We start from the raw sequence: 22,498 nt of genomic DNA, 5'->3' as shown, positions 1-22,498 counted from the left end.
TTTGGAGAGAAAGTTCTGTCATATGTTAGAGCATGTGGGACATGAGGAGTGGGAAAGCGGAAGCCCCCTGCGCAGGCTCTGGCCACCTGGTTGTTGTTGGGGTGGGGAGGTGGAGAAACTCAGAGAGTTTCCAAGGGAGGTGGGAGGAGGTGACTCCGAGGTCAGTTGGGTAAGGAGACTAACCCCAGGAAGTTGGTTGGTGAATGTCAAGAAACAGAAAGGAACATGGGAGAAATCTGGGCACTAGCCAGTCCAAAGATGCCAGGAACAAATTTTTCTTCAAAGAGACATACCAAGAATGATTCTATTAGAATAAGCCATGCTTCCTTGTAGGCTCAGGTGGAGAAGGACCAGGCTGGCAAAAGAATGAGATTCACTTGGGAATGGTGGAGAGTGCGAAAGGAGCCATCTGTCTATGTGATGCAAATAAAAAGCAGAAAATATTTTTTTGCAGCTGAGATTTGGGTCAGGTGATCTCAGCCCAGCAGGGCTCTGCCTGGGGTGGTTCAAGGCTGCCAGGAGCAGAAAATTCTTTTAAATTTCATGTCACCTTTGCAAGGCACCCAAGCAAGTGACAGAAGGTACTAAACAGAAAATCACATTCAAGAAGGAAAATAGGTAGTGCTTCTTGGATAGGGCTAGGGCCTGGCTGCTGAGTACAACAAGGTTACTTACAGAACATGAGGAAGCAGGAAAATGCCAGGTGGGGTGCTAGCCAGGCCGAGGCACCATGCAGTGAGTTTACCCATGAAATTCAAGGAATTCTGTGTAATGGAATGAGCTCACAGGATGGGATGAACAAAAGTTCCAGACCATGTCTCTGTTCACTGACAATGGGGCAGTTGGGGTGCTAAGGAGCTGGGGAAATGAAGAAACAAAGCTCTGGACTGGGGTGTCCACTATTGTCAAGAGAAGCTCAGGGAATGATGAGTGATACTTCCATCAGGGATGCTGATGGGAGATACCTCTTGCTTGTGGCCTTTGCACATGCTGTTCCTTGGTGTGGAGTCCCCTTTCCCTGGCTCTTACTCTTTAAGTGTAGCTTAGGCATTTCTTTCCCCCATGAAGACTTCCTGGCTTTGCTATTCCTACCCGCCCCATCCAAGCTGGGCATGCTACCCAGTGCTGACTCCATCATGCTGTCTGCTCTCCACTAGCAGTGACTGTCTCTTTGCTCCTATTGTATTTTCAGGCCCTAGTCCATTACCTAGCACAGTGGAGGGCTCAATGCATACTGATTAAGCGAATGAATACATGCATGAGTAGAGTAGGAATTTGGAGCAGGGGAATTCTGGGGCTTTCTGGTTCTAAGTGCTCAAAATCCTGGAATGAACTCCAGATCTGAAGCTCCCCTGGACCCTAGGAGGTCACTGAGTGCCCCATCCAGCCAAATTCTGTTGTCTACACCTGGCTCCAAGTGAGAGTGCCTAGAGCCTCAGAGGTCTGTGCTGGGCGCTATAGTGGTGACTGCCTGGGGCTGTCAGAATGCTTCCTCCACCCTGACCTAGGCCTCAGGGTGAAACTGGGAGGTTTGGAAGGGGGTGAGTGTGCACAGGAGGCAGCCCCTCTAGGGAGTCCTGTAATAAAGTAGGCAGAATTCTAGGTCTGGAACCCCTAGAGAGGTCTGTTCAGGGCACAGCCAATAGGGATAACCATATACCTCCCAAAGCTGTTAGAACAGTGGGTTAAAAGTGCTTTGTAAATTGGGATGTGATATGTGGGGAAATGTGTATGGGATTGAGGTCTTCTGCCCAAACTTAATATCAGAACCACTCAGAGGAAAAGGTAGTAAATGAGTTAAGAGAAGTAGACTGTGGAGATCTTATGCTGATAAACTGGAGGCAAAGTTATTATTTAGGACATGAGATAAGCACCTAGTATTAAAGGCAGAGGTATATTAAGAAATGAACCCTTGCCTGACTGGTAGTGCACAGTGGATAGAGAGTCAACCCAGGATGCTGAGGGCCCTGGTTTGAAACCCCAAGGTCACCAGCTAAAGAATGGTCTTACTGGCTTGAGCATGGCCTTGCCAGCCTGAGTGTGGAATCAACAACATGATCCCCAGGTCGCTGGCCTGAGCCCAAAGTGCTGACTCCATCATGTGGTCTGTGCTCTCCACTAGAGCTGGAGATTAATGCGGGAAGGCTCTGATCTTTTTGCTGGGATTCAGTTTTTTTTTTATATAAAACAACTCTCCACATCATAATTTGGGAAAGTGTTTACTCTTAAGAGGCAGGCTTTCATCAAAGTTTGGTTTGTACACAGCATGTGCTCAACAGATATTGGTTTCCTTCTTTCATTAATCAATATTGACCTTCTACCACCTATTCACTGGCCCACTCCTGTCCAGTCACAGTGGCCTTCGTCCCATATCAGGCCTTTACCCTTGCCTTTCTCTCCACCTGGACTTGAGCCCAAGGTTGTTGATTTGAAGTCCAAGGTTGCTGGCTTGAGCAAGGGTCACTGGATCAGCTTGAGCCCCCCTCCCCTGGTCAAGGCACGTATGAGAAGCAATCAATGAACAACTAAAGGCCTGACCTGTGGTGGCACAGTGGATAAAGCATTGACCTGGAATGCTGAGGTCACCAATTCAAAACCCTGGGCTTGCTTGGTCAAGGCACATATGGGAGTTGATGCTTCTTGCTCCTTCCCCTTTCTCTCTCTCTGTCCTCTCTAAAATGAATAATTAAAACCTTAAAATAAAATAAAGTGAAGCAACTAGGAGTGATGCTTCTCATCTCAATCCTCCCCACCTCTCTCTCTCTCTCAAAAAAAAAAGGCAATTGAACTCTTCCTGACCCAGGGAGTCTTTACTTTGCCTGGACACTGTCACTGGCCAGCTATGTCTGGTACAGGCCAAGGAAGGCAATACCAAATACACCACATGTACTCCTGTTCTGGTGGACACTTCATTTCTCATAAGCTTTTATATCTGTAGTTAATCAAAGTGAAAATGAGGTCATCTCACTAGGATTGAGAGGAGTGTATGATTTCTTCCTCCTAATGTGTACCTTTGCCAAAAAAAACACTACATGGAAAATTAAAAATTAGGATATTCTAAAAGCCACTCAATGTTATCTATGTTTTTCCAACTTTTCTAAAACACAGCATAACTGTTCCATCGTGCTTTACAAGACCCTCTTTCCCAGAGACCTCTGTACAGCTCACCATAAAAAGTCACCCATGTGCCCTGGCCGGTTGGCTCAGCGGTAGAGCGTCGGCCTGGCGTGTGGGGGACCCGGGTTCAAGTCCCGGCCAGGGCACATAGGAGAAGTGCCCATTTGCTTCTCTACCCCACCCCCTTCCTCTCTGTCTCTCTCTTCCCCTCCCGCAGCCAAGGCTCCATTGGAGCAAAGATGGCCCGGGCGCTGGGGATGGCTCCTTGGCCTCTGCCTCAGGCACTAGAGTGGCTCTGGTCTTGGCAGAGCAACGCCCCTGAGGGGCAAAGCATCACCCCCTGGTGGGCAGAGCGTAGCCCCTGGAGGGCGTGCCGGGTGTATCCCAGTAGGGCGCATGTGGGAGTCTGTCTGACTGTCTCTCCCCGTTTCCAGCTTCAGAAAAATACAAAGTCACCCATGTGTGCTAGCTCACTGGAGGAGAAAAAGAAAAATAGAAGATCTTACTGTGTGCCAATTTCTGTGGTGTAAATACTACTACTATGGCTGATTTTAAGCTACCAAGGTGAAGTCATTGAACGCAAAGTTGGAAAGAGATGTCGAAACAAGCCAGCCCTGATACATACCCTGAGCTCTACGACACATGCTAACTCCCACCCTGGCTTCCCCTGGCCACAAGTTTAAGATGGTCACTCTGCACCTACCTCTCTCAAAGGAATTTTTTATGTCATTGACTTCAACCTGAGATCCTGGCACTCTGAAGATCCCTTGCTGCTGGAGTCCTATGAGGGGGAAAAAAAAAGAAAAGAAAGAGAAAAATGCCATGAGGCTTTGAGTTCGTCACACCATTGGACACTTTGATGACTCATCCTACTGCTTGTCTCTTTCTCCCACTATCCTTTATAAGAGTCATTCCCAATGAAGGTCTCCTGGCAGAAGCCCAAAATAGCCTTTGCAATGAACTATAGTTGGCCAAAATACTCAGACACATCCTGCTTCATATGTCTGTGCCTCTTATTTGGGCTTGGAGGAAAAGGTCACAAGAAGTTTATATCAAGACTGGATTGGTGGTTAAATTCCAATTTAAGCAAAAAGCCAGCACCGGCAAGTTGATGCGTGTGCTACTGAGTTTACCAGTTGCATTGGCATCAGGCGCTTGGCCTGAATCTGTAAATGCTGTTTGACTGGAATGGCCATGGAGATTTTGAACAAGAAGGATAAATATACAACTGCCTCAACCCTTCCTTCCCCCTCAACACGGATTATTTTCTTCCTTCAAGAAAAGCTAAAGTACATGCTGGCCTGGGATCAAAAATCTAGGGGAGATTAGATTATTAAAGAAAAACAAACTTGTTTTCTTAAGTGTTTCCGCAAAGCCAGAACGAAGGAGACCCAGATACCTGACCTAACAGTAGGGACAGGACTGCAACCTACAGACCCGAGGGACTCGAAAGGCCCCCCTCCTCTGAACTGGGAATTCAAGAGGGAAGGCTCTGATCTTTTCACTGGGATTCAGTTTTTCTATATAAAACAACTCTCCCCATAATAATTTAGGAAAGTATTTACTCTTAAGAGGCAGGCTTTCATCAGAGTTTGGTTTGTACACAGCATGTGCTCAACAGATATTGGTTTTTTTCTTTCATTAACCACCTATTCACTGGCCCACTCCTGTCCAGTCACAGTGGCCTTCGTCCCATATCAGGCCTTTACCCTTGCCTTTCTCTCCACCTGGACTGCATGGCTGGCTTCTTCCACTCACTCGAGTCTTAGTCACCCCCTTGAACAGGTCTCTCCTTACCACCATAGCCAAACCAGCCCTGCCTCCCTCCAGCCATTCTCTACTCCTGCTTGATTAGTTTTTTCCAGCATTACCACTACCTGAAATTACATTATTTATTTCTCTATTTGTTTATTTCCTTGCCCTTCTAATTGTAAAGTAACCTATCTATGGCTGGTACCCTACTGGTATCTTCTTCAAGCCTGTATTTCCAATTGTCCAAATAGTGCCTGCTATGCACTCAGAAACAATATTTTTGAAGGAATGAATAAATGAATCGATGGAAGTACAAGTTAGGTGTTGGGGTTACTGTGGTCAGGAAACCCAGACACTGTATTTCCTTCATGGAGCTTACTGCAAACTTGCAGTATTAACTGACTGACTGGCCAACTACAATCAGTGCTCAGAGCACAGAGCTCTGGGGTTTGGTGGGGGTGAGGAGGGAGCTAAAATGGTTCTCCTGTCCATGCTCTCCCTGCTCCTTGGCTCTCCTAGTTCCTGGGTCTTCTCACCACCACTTTCCATTCCCTAACCCACTAGGTTCACAAGATAGCACTCAAAGTAGCAGCTGTCCCGTGGAGTGTTTCCCTCTCAGAAGCAGAGCAGTGACGGGAAGTCTTCCAGATGAATTAGAATCTCATTTCCTATGGGAACAGCCTAGCACCCGTGCTGGAGAGAACTGAACACACTGCCCCACAGTTGAGCTTACCGTATAAATTGATGTATCGGATGCAGCTCTCAACTACAAGCGGTATAGCTTGTCCCGAATCCTTAAGAAAAGAATTGTGAGTTTTACTGGGCTTGGCAACCACCATGGGAAAACATATTTTGCAAACATAGATTATAAACTCAAGCCAGAATATTAGTACCATCAAATTAGTAGGAAAACAAGCAAAGAACTGCTAATCCTAAAGTCTCCACAAACAGTTAAATGGAAAAATCTTTAGCTATGTGCAGAAAAGGCATAGTTATGATAATTTTAAAGAAATGCTCTGTCTTCTTACTCAGCTGGGAAGGAATCAGAACTCAGGAGGCTTGATAGGCAATCTGGAAGGGAGGGCGGTCCCAGTACATGGAGGGGGCGGGGTCTGCTCTTGCAGAGTTCTCTGCTTCCAGCTCCACTCTGCCTCAGCTCAACCCTATTCTCCTAGCGCTCAGGGGGAAGAAAGCAGGATCAAGGCCTCCTCCTAGGACTGTAGTATCTGATGCCAGAGTTAAAAAGAACAGACTACGGGAGAAGCAAGGCTGGCCCCAGAGCTCCTTTTGAGTTCAGAGAAGGGAAGAGCAGTTCTACTCAGGATGTTACAACCTAAACATTCAGATAGGTACTTTGTTTAACAGTAAACATGTTATATAGGAAGGTTTTAGATGCAGCTAATGTCAGCCCATGACCACTGAGTGGCCAACGTTTGTCAAACAGGCTAAATAAGATGCAGTTCTAAACACAGGCATCTGGGGCACAACTGTATTTTCAATGACAGCTTCCTTGACTGGCCCATGGCCACTAAGGGTTGGGCAAGGGGCACTTTTCTTTTGGATTCTCTGATTGGTTGGCCTTTCTGCTATTTCAGGTCACTAAAGAGCATACGATCTTTTTAAAACTTTCTTTAAAAGGGGCCAAATTCAACTAGTAGCCTCCTCAGAGGTTGCGGAGACAATAAGGCATATGTAACAGGCCCCCGCAGAGGGCACTGGGACGCTTTTGTGGCTCCTCCATACCCCACCTGTGAATTCTTGATTAACTGTGGTCAGCGAGAGAATAATAAACCGGACCCACTGGCAACAGGCAAGGTGGGCCCTGTTCTAGAAGACAGTACTAAAGACAGGTTTCGTCCAGCTGAACGGGGCTAACGGACCTTTCTAGTAAATACCTGGTTCCTGGTTCGAGCATTTCTTCTTCCTCTGACAACAAAAAATAAACAGGCAGCAGAGCAGGAGAAAAAGAAAAGATTATGCAGGAGTAAGATCAGTTAGGGTAAGCAGATCCTTCAGAGTCCGTGAACGCCAAAATGCAATGGCAGCCAGCAAAGGTCCTGGGGAGACTGCCAGCCAGCCTGCCGTGGGAGGGAGGCCCTGAGTCTCGGGGCCTCTTGGGGTTCTGGCCCCTGCCCCAGCCAGCCTTCCAGCATGGCTGCTTGGACACCAGGTGACACAGGGACCTCTTTTAGTCCTTGTCAGGGTGCAGGAACAGTGTGCACTGAACCCTTTCTTCATCCTACATCAGGCTTCCCCTCAGCACAGCAGCTCTCTACTCACCAATGGGCGAGAGGCCACCTAAGACCCCTTAAGATTGGTCCAGCTGCCCACGGAAGGAGGAACACACACCTTCACGTGTCTACTGTAACACTGTCCCTGCAAGCTCGTGAAACCTCACTCTTGGTAAAAAGCTAATTCTACCCGGAACACGTTTATCACAGGCCCTCTTGATAGGTCCCAACAGGATTCTGCCTGATCTAAATTCCAGACAGCTTCCTGAGCTTCCCTACCTAACAGCCTGGATGGGTCTTCCCAGGTCTCCACACGGTTTTGCTCTCCTTCCTACCCTGGACCCTTACACTAGCACTAAGAACACCTCAGGAAACCCCAAGCTGAGAAAGGCCCCGGAGGAGGGAGGGTGGTAGAGTCAGAACGCCTTCAGGATCTTGCCTTTGCTTTCTCTAAAGCCACTGAAGCCGCCCATTTTCAGGGGAGCAGTGTTCTTTTTTTTTTTTTTTTTTTTCATTTTTCTGAAGCTGGAAACGGGGAGAGACAGTCAGACAGACTCCTGCATGCGCCCGACCGGGATCCACCCAGCACGCCCACCAGGGGCGAAGCTCTGCCCACCAGGGGGCGATGTTCTGCCCCCTCTGGGGCATCGCCATGTTGCGACCAGAGCCACTCTAGCGCCTGAGGCAGAGGCCACAGAGCCATCCCCAGCGCCGGGCCATCTTTGCTTCAATGGAGCCTTGGCTGCGGGAGGGGAAGAGAGAGACAGAGAGGAAAGCGCGGCGGAGGGGTGGAGAAGCAAATGGGCGCTTCTCCTGTGTGCCCTGGCCGGGAATCGAACCCGGGTCCTCCGCACGCTAGGCCGACGCTCTACCGCTGAGCCAACCGGCCAGGGCTGCAGTGTTCTTTATTGCCATAAGTTCAGCAGGTCAGGCTCTGGGGTGGGTGCTATGTCTCATCCAGGCTTTCAAGGGGGCCAAACTGAGAAACTGGAGACTATGTAACTTCTAGCTGCTGTCATCTGTCCAGTTGACAGTATCTCATAAACGGGAATCATCATAATGCTGGTTCAAGCTACCTGAATGCTAGCATTGAGCAAACAGCCTGGTCAGGTGGGACTCTGTGAGCAAGCTGCTAACAGCTAATGGCAACAGTAACAGCTGACACTTCCATGGTGCTATAGAGCTTGGGAAACAGGACCGCTATCCACTCAGTGGTGCTAACAGTTTCACATATTCTAGAGCAGGGGTCCCCAAACTACGGCCCGCAGACCGCATGCGGCCCCCTGAGGCCATTTATCCAGCCCCCGCCGCACTTCTGGAAGGGGCACCTCTTTCATTGGTGGTCAGTGAGAGGAGCATAGTTCCCATTGAAATACTGGTCAGTTTGTTGATTTAAATTTACTTGTTCTTTATTTTAAATATTGTATTTATTTCAGTTTTGTCTTTTTACTTTAAAATAAGGTATGTGCAGTGTGCATAGGGATTTGTTCATAGTTTTTTTTATAGTCCGGCCCTCCAACAGTCTGAGGCACAGTGAACTGGACCCCTGTGAAAAAAGTTTGGGGACTCCTGCTCTAGAGGGAGGTAATTACCATTCTCATTTTATAGAAAGAAGGTGAGGACCCCTCTTCCCTAGGGGCCGACTTCCTGGGCTTCAAAATTTATAATAAAAATTGGGTTTCTATCTGAGAGGAGAGAAAAATCAAGGATTGTGAAAAGGGTCAATTCAGGTAGAGCCCTAGAAATGTATTACATTAAGTCCAACAATACTTATCTCTTTTTCTTAACTTGGGGACGCTTCCTGGTCCCTCTAAACCATCATCATCATGGAGTCCTAGTGATGTTACTGTATTGGAAAACCTTTCACAGGTTTGGCATTTCAGAGTTGGGGATTCTTAGTCCGCCCATGCAGAATGTTCTTCCAGACAGCATGTGAATCATAAGAGAAAATTCAATTCTGTCCCAGAGGTTGAAGAATTGACTATATTATACTGCCTTTTCATTGTCTGACAACTAACAATTCTTGAGAGGAAGACCATGCTGCATGCATGCTTGTCTACACACTGCCTGGCTCCTAAGTGGGTGCACAGGTTTGCTAACCTGCGCTGGCAGTGTGTGGCATAAGTACACTGTAACTACACAGAAACACAATCGTTTAACAAACATACCTCTTTCTTTTACAGTCAGATAGTCCCCTGAGGAGGCTGTGCACTTATTTCAACAACGAGCCATGGCTCGGTGTGCTGGGGTGTCCCTCTCTGGGGGCTCTGTTCAGAGCTAGTCCATCAACCTCTCTGGCATGTGCCGCTTGCCACTTTGTACCTCCAGTGGCATTGCAAAGCTGAGCTTTGAAAGACCAGTGTGTCCACTCTAGTACAGAGTTTGGCACCACTGACAAAGGCCATGCTGCAGGCTCTAAGGAAGACTGGCCAACTGAAGCCATAGCTATATATTCAGAATAAGAATGTAGCTGCCCAAGGTGACCACCTCCAAACTCATATGGTTGGAGGGGTTCTGATGTCTTTATCAGGAGGAATTAAGTCAGATGACTTGATAGCTACACGTTATATAGAAGCTGTCTACTAAGAGGCTATTTCATTAGACAGAATACCTATTTTCCAATTCTGTCAGGTAGGAGTCAGGTCCTTCTGCAAGGTGTCACTAATCACCCATTTCCAAAGAGCTGAGCAAATTAGAGAAGGCATCCCTGTCTCTGAGCCTTTCTTCATACTGTTGCCTCTTCCAGGGACTCTGCCATCCTGCTCCTCCCTGCTTTGTTCCTATGCTCCCTGCAAGTCCCTAGAAGCCTCCTGTGCCCCAGAGCTTATAGCTCCTCTTGCTCTCTAAGCTTGCACAGAACTCAATTCCACAGGGATGAGTCACCAAGTGCTCATCTGAATCACCTTACACTTTCAGCTTTCTGTGGTGAAATCCTCCCAACTGATGCGGTAAGTCCCTTGAGAGTACGGAGAACAGCTTACATGCCTTTCAGTCCCTGCTCAGTTATGGAGAGTGGCGTTCTGGAGGTCCAGGGTAAAGTCTTAGCAGAGAGAGGAGGGAGGCTGAAGAAAGGAGGACCCTTCTGACACAGCCTCATCCTCTCATGACCTATGGGCTGGCAAAGTGCTCACTCAGGACACCTCCAAATAATACCTTTCCTCATGCACTCAGCAGTACCCCACCTCTTGGGACCCCAAATCCCTCACTCCTCTGAGAGACCCTGAAGCAGCCTCCATTGTTCCCCACTTGGGTAGTCTCAACTTGTGGCCCACTGTCCTTTCCCCAGCACTTGACCCACAGGTAGAGATAGTCCTGAGACCCAGGCATCCTGCCTACCTTGCCACCTCTGCAAGTCCTGTGTGCACCCTGACAATGGAGAAGAGACAGCAGCGGAACTTCCGCTGCTCCAGCGCCCAAGAGTGTACTTTCCTCTCATTGACACCACTGGTCTCCTTTCCTGTAGAAAGCATCTTCCTTGGATGGCGGCGAGCTCTGAAATATCTGGCAGAAACCTTATCTCTTGCTCCCCCTGACTAATGTTAAGAGTACATCTATTGCCTGACCAGGTGGTGGCGCAGTGGATAGAGCGTCGGACTGGGATGCAGAAGGACCCAGGTTCGAGACCCCGAGGTCGCCAGCTTGAGTGCAGGCTCATCTGGCTTGAGCAAACAGCTCACCAGCTTGGACCCAAGGTCGCTGGCTCCAGCAGGGGGTTACTCGGTCTGCTTAAGGCCCACGGTCAAGGCACATGTGAGAAAGCAATCAATGAACAACTAAGAAGTCGCAACGCGCAACGAGAAACTGATGATTGATGCTTCTCATCTCTCTCCGTTCCTGTCTGTCTGTCCCTGTCTATCTCTGCCTCTGTAAAAAAAAAAAAAAAAGTACATCTATCTCCCTAGCCTCAGTCTCCCCATCCTCAATCTCTCCCTCACCTGCTGCCCTTCTCAACTCCAGCACCATCTGAACTTGCCTGGGCCATTCTCCCTAGGATAGCTTGATCATGTACCCTTTATGTCCAAGAAGCAAGAAAAGAGAAACTCACCAAGGTAAACTGGTTTGTTTTTAGTTTAAGATGCCAAGGGTTAACCAGGAATTCTAAAAGGACTGCCTCAGCTCTTCTCTCTTTTCCCAAACTGCCTAACAAGAAGCAAAGGTAGGTAGGAGGGCGTTCTGTCACACAAGTTTTCTGGTTCCTTTGCTGGTACATTCTTAACTAAAACAAATAAATAAATAAAACCACACTGTTGCTTGCAGGGATTTTCTTTGTGTTGCTCCCAACCAAGCCCTCTTGGGAGACGTGGGTGTGAAGGTAGCGGTTTCTCTGACTGTCATTTTGGCTAGTGAGGACCACAGTTTCCAAAGCAACAAAGTGAGGTGGGCGGGGACCACTGCGCTGGCACTTCAGCCTCATGTAGACTTTACTGGGTTTCTCTGTGATCATACTCCTGAGAATCATGGGAAGGCACTTAGGAGCAACTGGTCAGAGACAGAAGCAGCTCTGGTTAGAAGCTTTCACTGAAGCTAAGCACAGGCTGCGGGGAGAAACTATTCTGCTATAGGGCCTGACCCAGGGCACGGATGGAAAGTTCTGGTGGTGGGGGCAGGGCTGCTGGCCAAGGGAGGTGGAAAAAGGCTGCCATTACATTGGGTGCATTCGCGGACTCTGCGGCTCCCCAGCAAGTACCTTAATGAACGCTTCCATACAGCCGTTAAATAGTTTATGGCTACACACTGAGAGAGGCCTAGGTCTCCTCATTTTCTGTGGTTTAGGGGGAAGACAGGGGGGCCTAGGGGAAAACGGAACAAAAGAAATCAAGAAAGCAACCAATGTAAACATACAACTGGGAAAGACACTCTTAAACCCATGACTGGAGGAGAACACAAAATGCACATGGAAGCCCCTGAACCCCCGGCACATTGGTGTCCAATGCTCCATCTGAAGGCCTTTGGATGTGTAGGGCATCTTAATTTACCCACAATGTCAGGCGGGAGCAACACTTGTATAACACAAAAGCATTCTAAATCATAGCAGGGAGATAGTATATATCCAGGAAACCACTGAGCCTCCAATCAGAGGCTGTCATCCTGCAAAGCTGACCAGATGGAGGGGAATCAGGGGAGAGAGATGTAATTTGTAGCCTGAGAAAGCAAGAGACTTCCAAAGATGATTGGAAGGGTTAATTTTCATTATTTTGGCTTAAATTTACCACCAAATCTCAACTCCCAGTGTACCAGGGCATTGATCTTCCTAATGCCGCTTGGCATTTCAAATGTACTTGACTAATCTTTATTTCATTGATCTATGAGCCAGGCAATTATTATTTTCATTTTAGAGATGAAGAAACTGATGCCAAGAGGGAGGCTACAGCTTCCTTGGCATCCTGGAATGACCCAGGATTGGTTATATCCTGTTCTTTAGTCAAGTACACTTCGATTAAAGCACTTTTAAATCCATTACTACACTTAATGTCAGCTCAGTCCTGTATGCATGGCCTCATTTTAAAGAGGCAAAAACCAAAACCTAGAGAGGGAAACAGGCAGAGCCAGGCCCCAAACTCAGACTGGAGTCCTCTTTGGCTCCACATCTAAGATTTTTCCCACTGAGCCAGTCATGGAGACTTAGGGCACTTTTTCATTCCCAGCCAAGGGCTCTCCCTCCCATTAACCCTTGCCAGGGAGGACCCATGGGGTCAAGCTGAAAGTGTCTTGCTTTGCTTTAGGATCTCCACTCCATGTGCGCCCCTCTTGGCCACAGGGAGGGGAAACCACACCACAGTTCACCTGGGACAGTGAAACAGCCACAAACACTGGACCAGTTTCCAGAGTTGCTCACCATGCATATGCCTGTGTTGGCTTATTTGCTCATCTTTTGCCACCCAAGTTGGCCTGACTAAATGTGCCAGCCTTCCAGGGCAAAGGGCTCTGAGGTTTGGAGGAGGGCCCCTCATCAAAAGAGGCAGTTCATTTTCAAATGGCTTGGTTCACAATTTGGGAAGCAACAAGTGGGGACCCTGCCAGGCACAGATAATGTTCACACATGATGAGCAAAGACCTGGTCCCCAGGTCTTGATTGAGTTCTGTAAATGGGCAACAAATCTTATGGGCTCTGGAGCCAATCAAGGTGAATGAGAGTCATGCTGCCTCTGCTCACTGGCCTTGTGCGTGTCTCCTCAGTAGCCCAGCCATCCTGGAAACTCTAACCAACTTCTCCTCGGCGTGTGAGTATTGAGCAAATGCTGCTAGCTCCAGGACATGCATGGGCAAAGACACAGTTAAATCCAAATATCATGCCACCCAAACATGGAACCAAAATAATAGCACAGACCAAAATTTTGAAAAGAAACAACAGGCAAGATTACTTCGAGCCCATCTTGGATCTTTCGTCAATTTGGTTAGCTAAGTCCATGTCATTTCTTTTTTGTCAGTTACTTATTTTTTGAGGATGTGGGTATATGGGGCCAGTATTTCTTACAATGGCTTTGCTTTTAAATTTCCAAATTCCAAAAGACAGTGTCAAAGAGTGTGACACAAGGCCATAGGTTTCAAGTCTTGGAATTAGAAATAACTTCAAGATAGCAACTTTACTACCTTGTCCTCATAGTGTTTGGGGTTTCCATTTTTGAATGTACTCAATCATTTCCTTAACTCACATGGTATGACACCGTCACAACAACCCTGTGAGTTAGGCAAGATTTATTAAACCCACTTTAGACATAAGGCAAATGAGCGGATGAGAGATTAAGAAACTTGCCCAAGGTCATGGGGATGAATAGAATTCAGCTCTTCCTACTCCAGGTTCAGGTGTGAGTGTGAAATTGGGAAATTGATTTTATCACAGAACATCCAGTAGTAGCATTAAATTATCTCTTAAGTTCCCATGGCCAAAAAGAGTAGGAACTCTTAGTGCAAGTGTTGAACACCCAGTATCAAAAGATCCTGGTGCCCAGCTGGTATATTTTCTTAAAATAAATCCTAAGGATTTTTTTCCTTTAAGTTTACAAAATGAAATAAAGGGAAAATAGAATACTTTTTCCCATTTCTCCTACCCAATCCAGAAAGCAAAGGGCTATTTGAATCACACCGGGATTTATTTCTTTGTGTGTGCTCTGTGCACTGACTGGAATCTCTGACAAGGAAACGTAGCTATCCCAACTTTGCATGACATCAAATCGATAGCGACTTACTGAAATGATGGGTGGGGCACAAAGTGGGGAGCAGGGGGGCAGCTCAGCCAAGGAAAGTGGGGCAGCCTAAGCCTTCCATCTCTTCTGCTGCTTAGATGCAGAGCAAAAAGGAAAGAAAGAAAGAGAGGCAGGGAAAACAGGAACAGAGAAAGCCACAGAGAGGAAGAAAGAGAAACCAGAGACCAATGTCCCCTTTCTGCCTTTCAACCAAGATGAAAATTAACATATGTTGGCAACACAGGACTTAGCCTCAGAATTATTCTGTAACCAAAAGGTCAATGATTAGTCTTCCTTAGACAACCCAATACACATGGCTCTCAACATCCAAAATGGCGGCAATTCTGTAGTTCAATGGTAAGCAGGCTCTTGGAAGCTGTGCATGGTTGTACATTGGGTTGCACCTGTTTGGAGAGAAATCTCCAGTGATTTCACCTCTAATCCAGACATTAGAGGTAAATCAACCTGGGTTAGGAAAGCCAGGTTTTAGTTTGTCTAACCGTAATCAAACCTTACATTTGCCTCTGGCTTTGACATTTTGCATATGTTCAGCCTAAATTACAGCATTATTATGAATTTGGGCTATTATAAGATAAGGATCTCCAGTGTGAGAAAACTATAATGTGTTGTAGCCCATCTGCAAAAACTGGACCATCTATACAAGGCCAACGGGGACTTGGCTGAGAGGATCTGCTGAAATGATCATCCACAATGACACTGATTTTGGGCAGGAAATTAGGAAGATACAGAGAGCCACAGTATAGAAACATCTCACCCAGGGCCTTTCAGATTAACTTAAATACTATTACCAAGTTGACAATCCATTGCACAAGTTAAAAATGATTTGTGGAAGTAAGGGGAAGCTTTTAGTTTACTAATGAAGTTGACTTTGACCTTGGCCAAGGGCCAGAATACAGAGAGTTGGATTTTCACTTTAGTGCAATGTGTCTCAGTGGGAGGTGCAATAATCTTAGCTCGGATTTCCCAGGCCCTAGGTCAAAGAGGGTGTAGAAGACAACATCTCATTGGACTTTATTAAAAAAAAAAACAAAACCGAAAAAATCCTCAACTTTTCTCTGAGGTAGACCCTGGGACCTGGCCAAGGATTGATTACAGCTCTCTCCTGCAACCTGCTGGAATAAACCTTTCCGACAGAAATTCTAGGAATTAAGAGGAAGTACGGGACGGCTCAATTCATCCCCCATCTGTTTCACCATTTTGGTGTGAAATGTGGCTTCTGTTGTTTTGGGACTATTTATTTATTTATTTGCCAATAAATAAATAAATAATAAATAAATAAGGGGTCTATTTATAAATGGTTCTTAGAAAGTCACCCTACACATCTGTCAGCCTGCGTGCCAGAGGTCCTTGCCTGTATTATGAGTCATCCTGATGTCCCCAGACTTCCAGGGCCCGGAGGAACAGCTGCACAGGCTAATCCTGCAGAGAGCCCCCAGTCTCTGCCATCCTGGGCTCAGCAAATTGAGAACCCAGAGCTTTCCAAGCCAAGCCTCTTTCTAGCCAACTCCCTTCTAGATGAGGAGAGAGGTAAGGGTTCATCCCCCCTCTTGCCAAGTATGACAACTTTCTAGGATTCTGGGTCACAGGAAAGAATTTGTGGGGAAAGGATGTCATCAAGTCACCAGGCCCAGAATTAGGTAAAAGGTAGCTCTCAACCGCCACCTGATGGAAAAGTATGGGCCTCTAGGTCATGGCCAAATTCATGTTGGGCAGCAGGATAGCTATTGCTGGGCACTCGGAAACAGATGGGCTCTAAGGAACAACCCGGACAGGGACAGGGCTGCTTATGGAGCTAAACTCTCTGAAAATAGAGGCAAGGTCCAGTCGCCAAAAGTCAGCCCATCAGCTACCAGCTGCTGCGTGGAAAGTGTTCACTGGCTCTGGTCTGCTCAGGGAAAAGCACAAAGGGTAATGTTGAGCAAGCTGGAGAGAAAGCAGAAGTTGCCCATTTGTTATTTTCCCAACAAGGGACTCCCCATCCAAGTGCGGGTCAGGTCCAAAGCCAGGGTGCGGGCAGTGGGGCACCTGTGCACGCTTATGTGGGTATGCGCATGCATATGCCCAGATGTGTGCAATTCCAGCCAAATCCAAAGCCTTGGAAAAATGGGGCCCCTGGGCTGGGCCCCCCGCCTCAGCTGGGCAGTTTGCTCAGCAGCCATATACAGATGGGAAGACAAATCAACAGCAACCCCACAGCCTCTGCAATATATATTACTGTCCCATCCAATGGACAGTGCAGTTGAGGGGGGATACCCCACTAACCCATAGCAGCTCTGAAAGCCCTGTCCCCATCACCAGCCTGGAGAGGGTATGGCTTCAGTCTAAGGCTAGAACCAGCAGAGCAGCCTTTAAAACACCATCCCCTTGGGAGAGTGGCGGAGAATTGTTCCATTCTAAGAATAGCCCAGCCTGTCTGAGCTCTCAGCAGCATCTGCTTTCCACCTCCCCCTCCTCTGCTCCTCCTCCCTCCTCCCACTCCCCACCTCAGGGCAGCAGGTGAGAGGGAACAAGATGCCCAGTTCTTACCTGGTCGTGCCACATTCTGCTCTCTCCCCTGGAAAGGAAAGTAGGTATTGATGTTTAGTTATTATTTAACCAGAGAACCTTCATCTTTTCTAAAAACAACAACAACAACAAAACACTGGTCTTAATTATTTGTGAAATGAACCAAATCACGCCTAAGGTCTGTTGGAAAGAACTGCCTCTTATCAAATCCAAAATGCCTCCTATTCATAGGGCTATGTTCACGTTTCATTTTTTATTGTTCACACACATTCTTCAGTGATTGTCAAACTACAGCCTGCTGACTGTTTGCATCAGAATCACCTGGGATGCTTGTTAAAAATGCAGATTTCTAGGCTCTCCCATGGGCCTCCTGAATCAGAATCTTTGAGATAAGAACTCAGGAATCTACATTTTAACAAGCACCTCAGGTGATTCCACCTATGTATACTAAAGCCTGATGACTATGCATTGCTTTATATCAACAAAAATTATTCATCCTAAAGTGTACCAGCCATAGATGCCTCTTGTTGTCCCTTAACTGCTGACTCCCTGATCCCTGCTGCCTTCATACACAGCTGGGGACTGCTCCTTCCTTAGTGGGGAAGAAAAACCAGTAACATGAGGTCTTGGTGTTGCCTCCAAGAGACCCACCCACCCACTCACCTGCCACTCCTGAGGAAGCACCCCACTTCTGCCAAAGGCCAAGCCTTCTCCCTGTGCTCTGGGTCCCATCCCTCTACCCTTCTCAGGAGCTCTGTTCCTGCAAGTGTCTCCCTTCTCTCCAGTATTACCAAATCTCCTCCCTTCTGGATCATTTCCACTAGCGTAAAAACATGTCTGGCTATGTATATCCTAGCTTCTCAACCTCCCCTTGACCCCATTTCTCCTTCTCACTACATCTCATTTCTCAGCTCTCCTTTACAGCAGAACTTCCAGAGGAGCTGTCCAGGGGCACTTGTCCTTCCTCCTCTCACCCCACTGCAGCTGGCTTTGGTCCTACCATCCCACGGAGACGGCTGTGTGTGGCTGAATCCAAGGTCTTCTCTGACTTCTCAGCACAATTCAACCCACTTCATTGCTCCCTGCTTCTGATAAAGCATCTCCTCTTGCTTCTCATGACTCCACACTTCCCAGGTGTCCTTCCTGCCCTCCAGGCTGTTCCTCAGTCTCTCTTCCTGTCTCTTCCTCATCTGCCCAACCTCTAACCTCTGAATGCTGGGATGCCCCCATGGTACACACACAATCTCTTCTCTTCTCTCTGTGCACCCTCTTGGCGATCAAATGCTTACTGAGGATCCCTAATCTTATTTTCAGACCCCACATCTGGATCCTTGGAATCCCAGACTCATATCTATTGCCCCCACTTTCTTTTTAACAGCTTTCCTGAGGTATCATTCACATACCATAAAATTTACCCATTTGAAATGTAAAATTCAAGCATTTTTTTTAGTTAAATTTAAAGTTGTGCAACTGTCACCCACAATTCAATTTTAGAGGTTTTCTGTCACATGAGAAAGATCCCTTGGGTTAATATGTAGTCACTCCCTCTTCCCACCTCGAGCCCCTGGAAACCACTAATCCACTCACTGTCTCTACAGATCTGCTTGTTCTGGACATTTCCTACAATTGGAATAATGAAATACGTGGTCTTTTGCGTTTTGCATCTTTCACTCAGCCTAAGGCTTTTGAAGTTCTTCCGTATAGCGTGGTTCAGAACTTCACTTCTTCCATGGAGCAGTGGAGGACCTCTAGGCCAATGCTGCCCAGTGGAAAGATAATGCAGGCCGCAATTTCTAGTAGCCACATTACAAAAAGTACAAAGAAACAGGTGAAACTAATTTTAATAATATACAGTATTGTATTTAACCTAACATATCAAAAATATCATCTCAATAGGTATCAATACAAACAATTAATAAGATATTTTGTATTCTTTGGGGGGGATTAACTCTTTGAAATGTGGTGTTAATTTTACACATCTCGATTCAGACTAGCCACACTTCAAGTGTTCAATAGGCAAATGTGGCTAGTGGCCACCACATTGGACAGCACAACACTAGACTAGAATTCCATCCAGCATTCACACAACAGGGACTTTTTAAAAGAATGAAGCGAGCATTTTTCACTACAGATAGCAATGCTGAATGGGGCTAGGGAGAGAAAGTAATAGAAATCTGAAAATAGAACTCAGAGCAAAGCGACACACAATTCTGTAATTCCTGACTAAAGCCACAAGCAGTTACAAGGGTAACTGAAATTGGTTGAATTGGACCCAAAGACCAAAACAGAAAAGTAGAAAAGAGCCAAAACACATTTGCTCTGCTTAATTAGACCGTGTGTCTGGAGACTGGGGCAAATTCCTCTCAGACACCAATCTGGGCGAATCTTTCGTGTAGCCCAAGACCCTGAGTAGAAGCCAATGGCAACCCACAAAGGAGTGGGACCAGTGGCCTGCCCTGACTGTAAAGAACGTCATTCCCCTCAGGGCTGCAGTCAACTGTGCTGCCCTGACCCACGAAGGGGATCTGGGAGGAGCTTTCTGCTCTACCTCCTCTTGGTTCCCAATTGTCCACTCCTCTATATATTCAGGATAGTCTAGTCACACTGCCCTTTTTTTAGTTCCAACCCGCACGTTCCTTTCTACCTTTGCACATGCTGTTCCCTCTGCCCCAACACTCTTTCCCAGTTTTTCATGTAGCTGACACCTTCTCCTCCCTCAGTCTCAGCTTAACCAGCACCTCCCGTCTCAGGCCTCTCCAAATCACCCACCTAAAGCGGGTCACCCCAGTGCTGCCTGCTCCCATACACACAATTGTTCTTCATCTCCATCCATGGCACTTATCACAGTTATAATTCCTTACTTAATAGTTTGTTTACTGTTTGAGGTCTTCCTTCTCCATAAGGGCAGGAACCTTGCCTGTCTTTCCTGTGTTTTTGGATAGACGGATGGACAGGTGAATGAACAGACAGGGCAAGGAGGTGAGGAGTGGGGAGGCAGAGGTCAAAGGGCTTCGGTCCTGCAGTGGAACGTCAGCACACACTCCAGGCAGATTTTCCTCTGACAAGGACTCAAACACACTGTCCTTAGCTTTAGACCACATTCCAACTCTCAAGAACCCCATCACCAATGTCTTTTGGAGTCTGTTGTCTCAACTTCTAACAAATCTCAGAAATCAAAAATGCTCTACCCGTTACCTCCTGAGACCTGCTGAGAATAAAAAGAAATATTTTATGGTCAGTGGCTCAGTTATTTTCTAGAAGGTCAGACTCTCTGGTCCTGCTGAACGCTGTGCTCTGTGATGGGCTATTAGCTCTTGGCCTGAAAAGGTCATGTCCCATCCCTCTTGCAGATGATGCACCATTCATCCTTCAGAGGCCTCAGTAAATTGCAAAACCATCTGTGTCTTGGGTGCAAGCCCTGGAGCTCACACACTACCCAGAGCAACATAAAGGTCAAAGGTCTAAGACTCAGGTGATAAACTAAGAATTCTCTGGCCAATGAAACAACACAGCAACAGCCAAAGGCATATAACAGTGGGCACTCTTGTTCCCAAGATGTGGCAGTGATATTATTTATAATAAAGAATGCCAATTTGTGGGGCATGTAAGAGCTTTTTTACTTATGTGTCTGCGATAAATCGTGTTCAAAAATTCATTTCTAACTGAAGGTGATCTAAAGGACTTTGTGTTTCCTCTACTTATGTTTTCTTTCAGCCATGCTGGCAAGAGTACTTGGGAAAAATTGGGGCATTTGACATGATAATATATTTCATTAAAAAACACAAACAACTTGTATCTTCTCAAAGTATTCCAACCAACCACACATTTCTTACCTGTTTTCAAAATTTCCTGATTGTTTCTCCTCATACTAAATAGGTCTTAGATGAAATAAGAAGGCCATTGATGGAGGTATAACCATACCCTAGCCCCACTCTGAGTGGTCAGTGTCAGGGAGGTCCTGTGTGGCCTGAGCACAGCCACTGGGATGGTGTCCCCAGGGAGAAGAGAGTGATCCGGTGAATGGCCAGGCCATGCTACTGATGGCAAGCCCCTGGCAGCCGATGAATGCCAGCCCCATGCCCCAGCACAGCTCTCCTCCTGTAATGCTTTTCCTGCTCCCAAAGTCCTGGGTGACTTCTAGGCCTGAGTCAAGCTGTCATCCCAGGATCTACTGGCATCATCATCTTTCTCGTGGTGGCTCCCTATTTCCTGGATCCCATGCTTCCTTTCCTTTTGGTGGAGCACATCCTTCAGCCAGTAGCCCTCTCCAAACAGAACATAGAAGACATCTGAGTGTGGGGGATATCTGCTTGGATACGTGCTCCAAGCAGGGCCCAGCAGCTTCAGAAACCAGGTCACCTCCTCCCATCATAGCTGAGCCTCACACCAGTTTGCAGGGCCACCAGGACTTGCTGTAAACCATTCTTGACCGTGGGTCCTAGTTCATGTGCTGGTGACTTTTCCATTCAACATTCATTCAGTGACTACTAATTGAGTGCCAACTCTGAGCCAGGCACTGTTCTAGGCTCTGGGCATAAAGTGGTGAATAAAATAAGAAAGGGGGTCCCTATTCTGGTTTAAGATATGATACTGATGGGGAGTGGGGGCACATGACCAAAAGGAATAGCAAATGAACAAATAAAAAATAGGGTGATTTCACATGGCAATGAGTGAAATGAAGAAAATCAAACAATATTGGGACAGAGGTGGTGATTCCTTGAAGTCAGGTAGCAAGGAGAGTCTCACTAAAGATGTGATATCTGTGCTGACAACTGAAGGATAAGGAGTCATCCATACTGAGATCTAGGGTAAGGGCATTCCAGGAAGGGGGAATAGTATGTGCAAAGGTCCTGGGGCAGGAATAAGTTCAATGAGTTTTGAAGAGCAGAAAGGAACTGAGTGTGGCTGGAGCACAGTAAGGGAGTAGAGGTCAGGGAAATAGGCAGAGGTCAAATGACGTAAGGCCTCATATGCCATGAGAGCAGTTGGGGTTTTATTTCAACTATCATTGGAAACCTTTGGGTAGTTTTAAGCCTAGTCCTCAAGCCCCTCAAGGGCCAAACTCTGCCTTACACATGGACTTTTCTTCTTTGGATCTAGAATCCTGGACACTCCAATAGTATTCCCGGCAAAGACTATCTGCTGAAAAGCATTAATGTAGACCCCTATTGTCTTTGAATCCCCACCTTCTCCCTACTGGGGATCCTGTTATCACTTTGCCTTACACTTTCCCCCACAACCTAAACCAACACTTATGTTTGCCCCCTGTTTTCTGCAGCCAGCCTAGCTCTCTCTTAGCACCTGTACCAGGGCTGTAGACTATAGACTAGCAGCCTACTCAGTCCTGGAAGGTGGACCCAGCACCAGGCCTCATTCTGCCAAGTGCCCACTTTCTTAACAGAACACAGTGGGCAAGATAGCCCCTCCTCACAGGTCTCCGCCCCCCGACTCACCTTCGCCCAGGGTCTGTTTGAGCAAGTCATGCTTGGCCTGCAGCTTAGTGATGAGGTTACTGCCATTCACATATTCTTTAAATTTCTGTAAGACACAAGGCACAAGAACATTACAGATTACAGGGCCAAGTCCCACAATCTCTGCCTCTGGAATGGACCTCTGGGTTGGGGAGGTCAAAAGGAGATTGTGTGACCCTCAAGGACCCCGATGAGCAGACAGGGGCCCTGCAGCTGC

At 47.0% G+C, this 22,498-nt stretch overlaps 1 protein-coding gene across 5 annotated transcripts in view; it reads right to left on the bottom strand.

Moving 5' to 3' along the window:
* Positions 1 to 22,498, bottom strand: part of SRGAP3 (SLIT-ROBO Rho GTPase activating protein 3) — a 259,954-nt gene that overhangs the window by 34,348 nt on the left and 203,108 nt on the right. For 2 of the 5 annotated variants that reach the window (XM_066244398.1, XM_066244401.1), the window contains exons 10-15: positions 22,264 to 22,348; positions 16,832 to 16,859; positions 14,288 to 14,374; positions 6,765 to 6,795; positions 5,603 to 5,663; positions 3,821 to 3,898 (exon numbers count right to left, since the gene is read on the bottom strand). In XM_066244398.1, coding sequence (XP_066100495.1) covers positions 3,821 to 3,898; positions 5,603 to 5,663; positions 6,765 to 6,795; positions 14,288 to 14,374; positions 16,832 to 16,859; positions 22,264 to 22,348 — 370 coding nt within the window. Of the gene's footprint in view, positions 1 to 3,820; positions 3,899 to 5,602; positions 5,664 to 6,764; positions 6,796 to 11,787; positions 11,891 to 14,287; positions 14,375 to 16,831; positions 16,860 to 22,263; positions 22,349 to 22,498 lie in introns of all 5 variants that reach the window. The other 3 variants (XM_066244399.1, XM_066244400.1, XR_010727270.1) reach the window with 3 other exon arrangements.

The sequence above is a fragment of the Saccopteryx bilineata genome, chromosome 10 (assembly GCF_036850765.1).
Source record: "Saccopteryx bilineata isolate mSacBil1 chromosome 10, mSacBil1_pri_phased_curated, whole genome shotgun sequence".
Classification (NCBI taxonomy): Eukaryota; Metazoa; Chordata; class Mammalia; order Chiroptera; family Emballonuridae; genus Saccopteryx; species Saccopteryx bilineata.
Note: the sequence above shows the minus strand (reverse complement) of the source record. Positions and strands in the feature narration are given on the sequence as shown.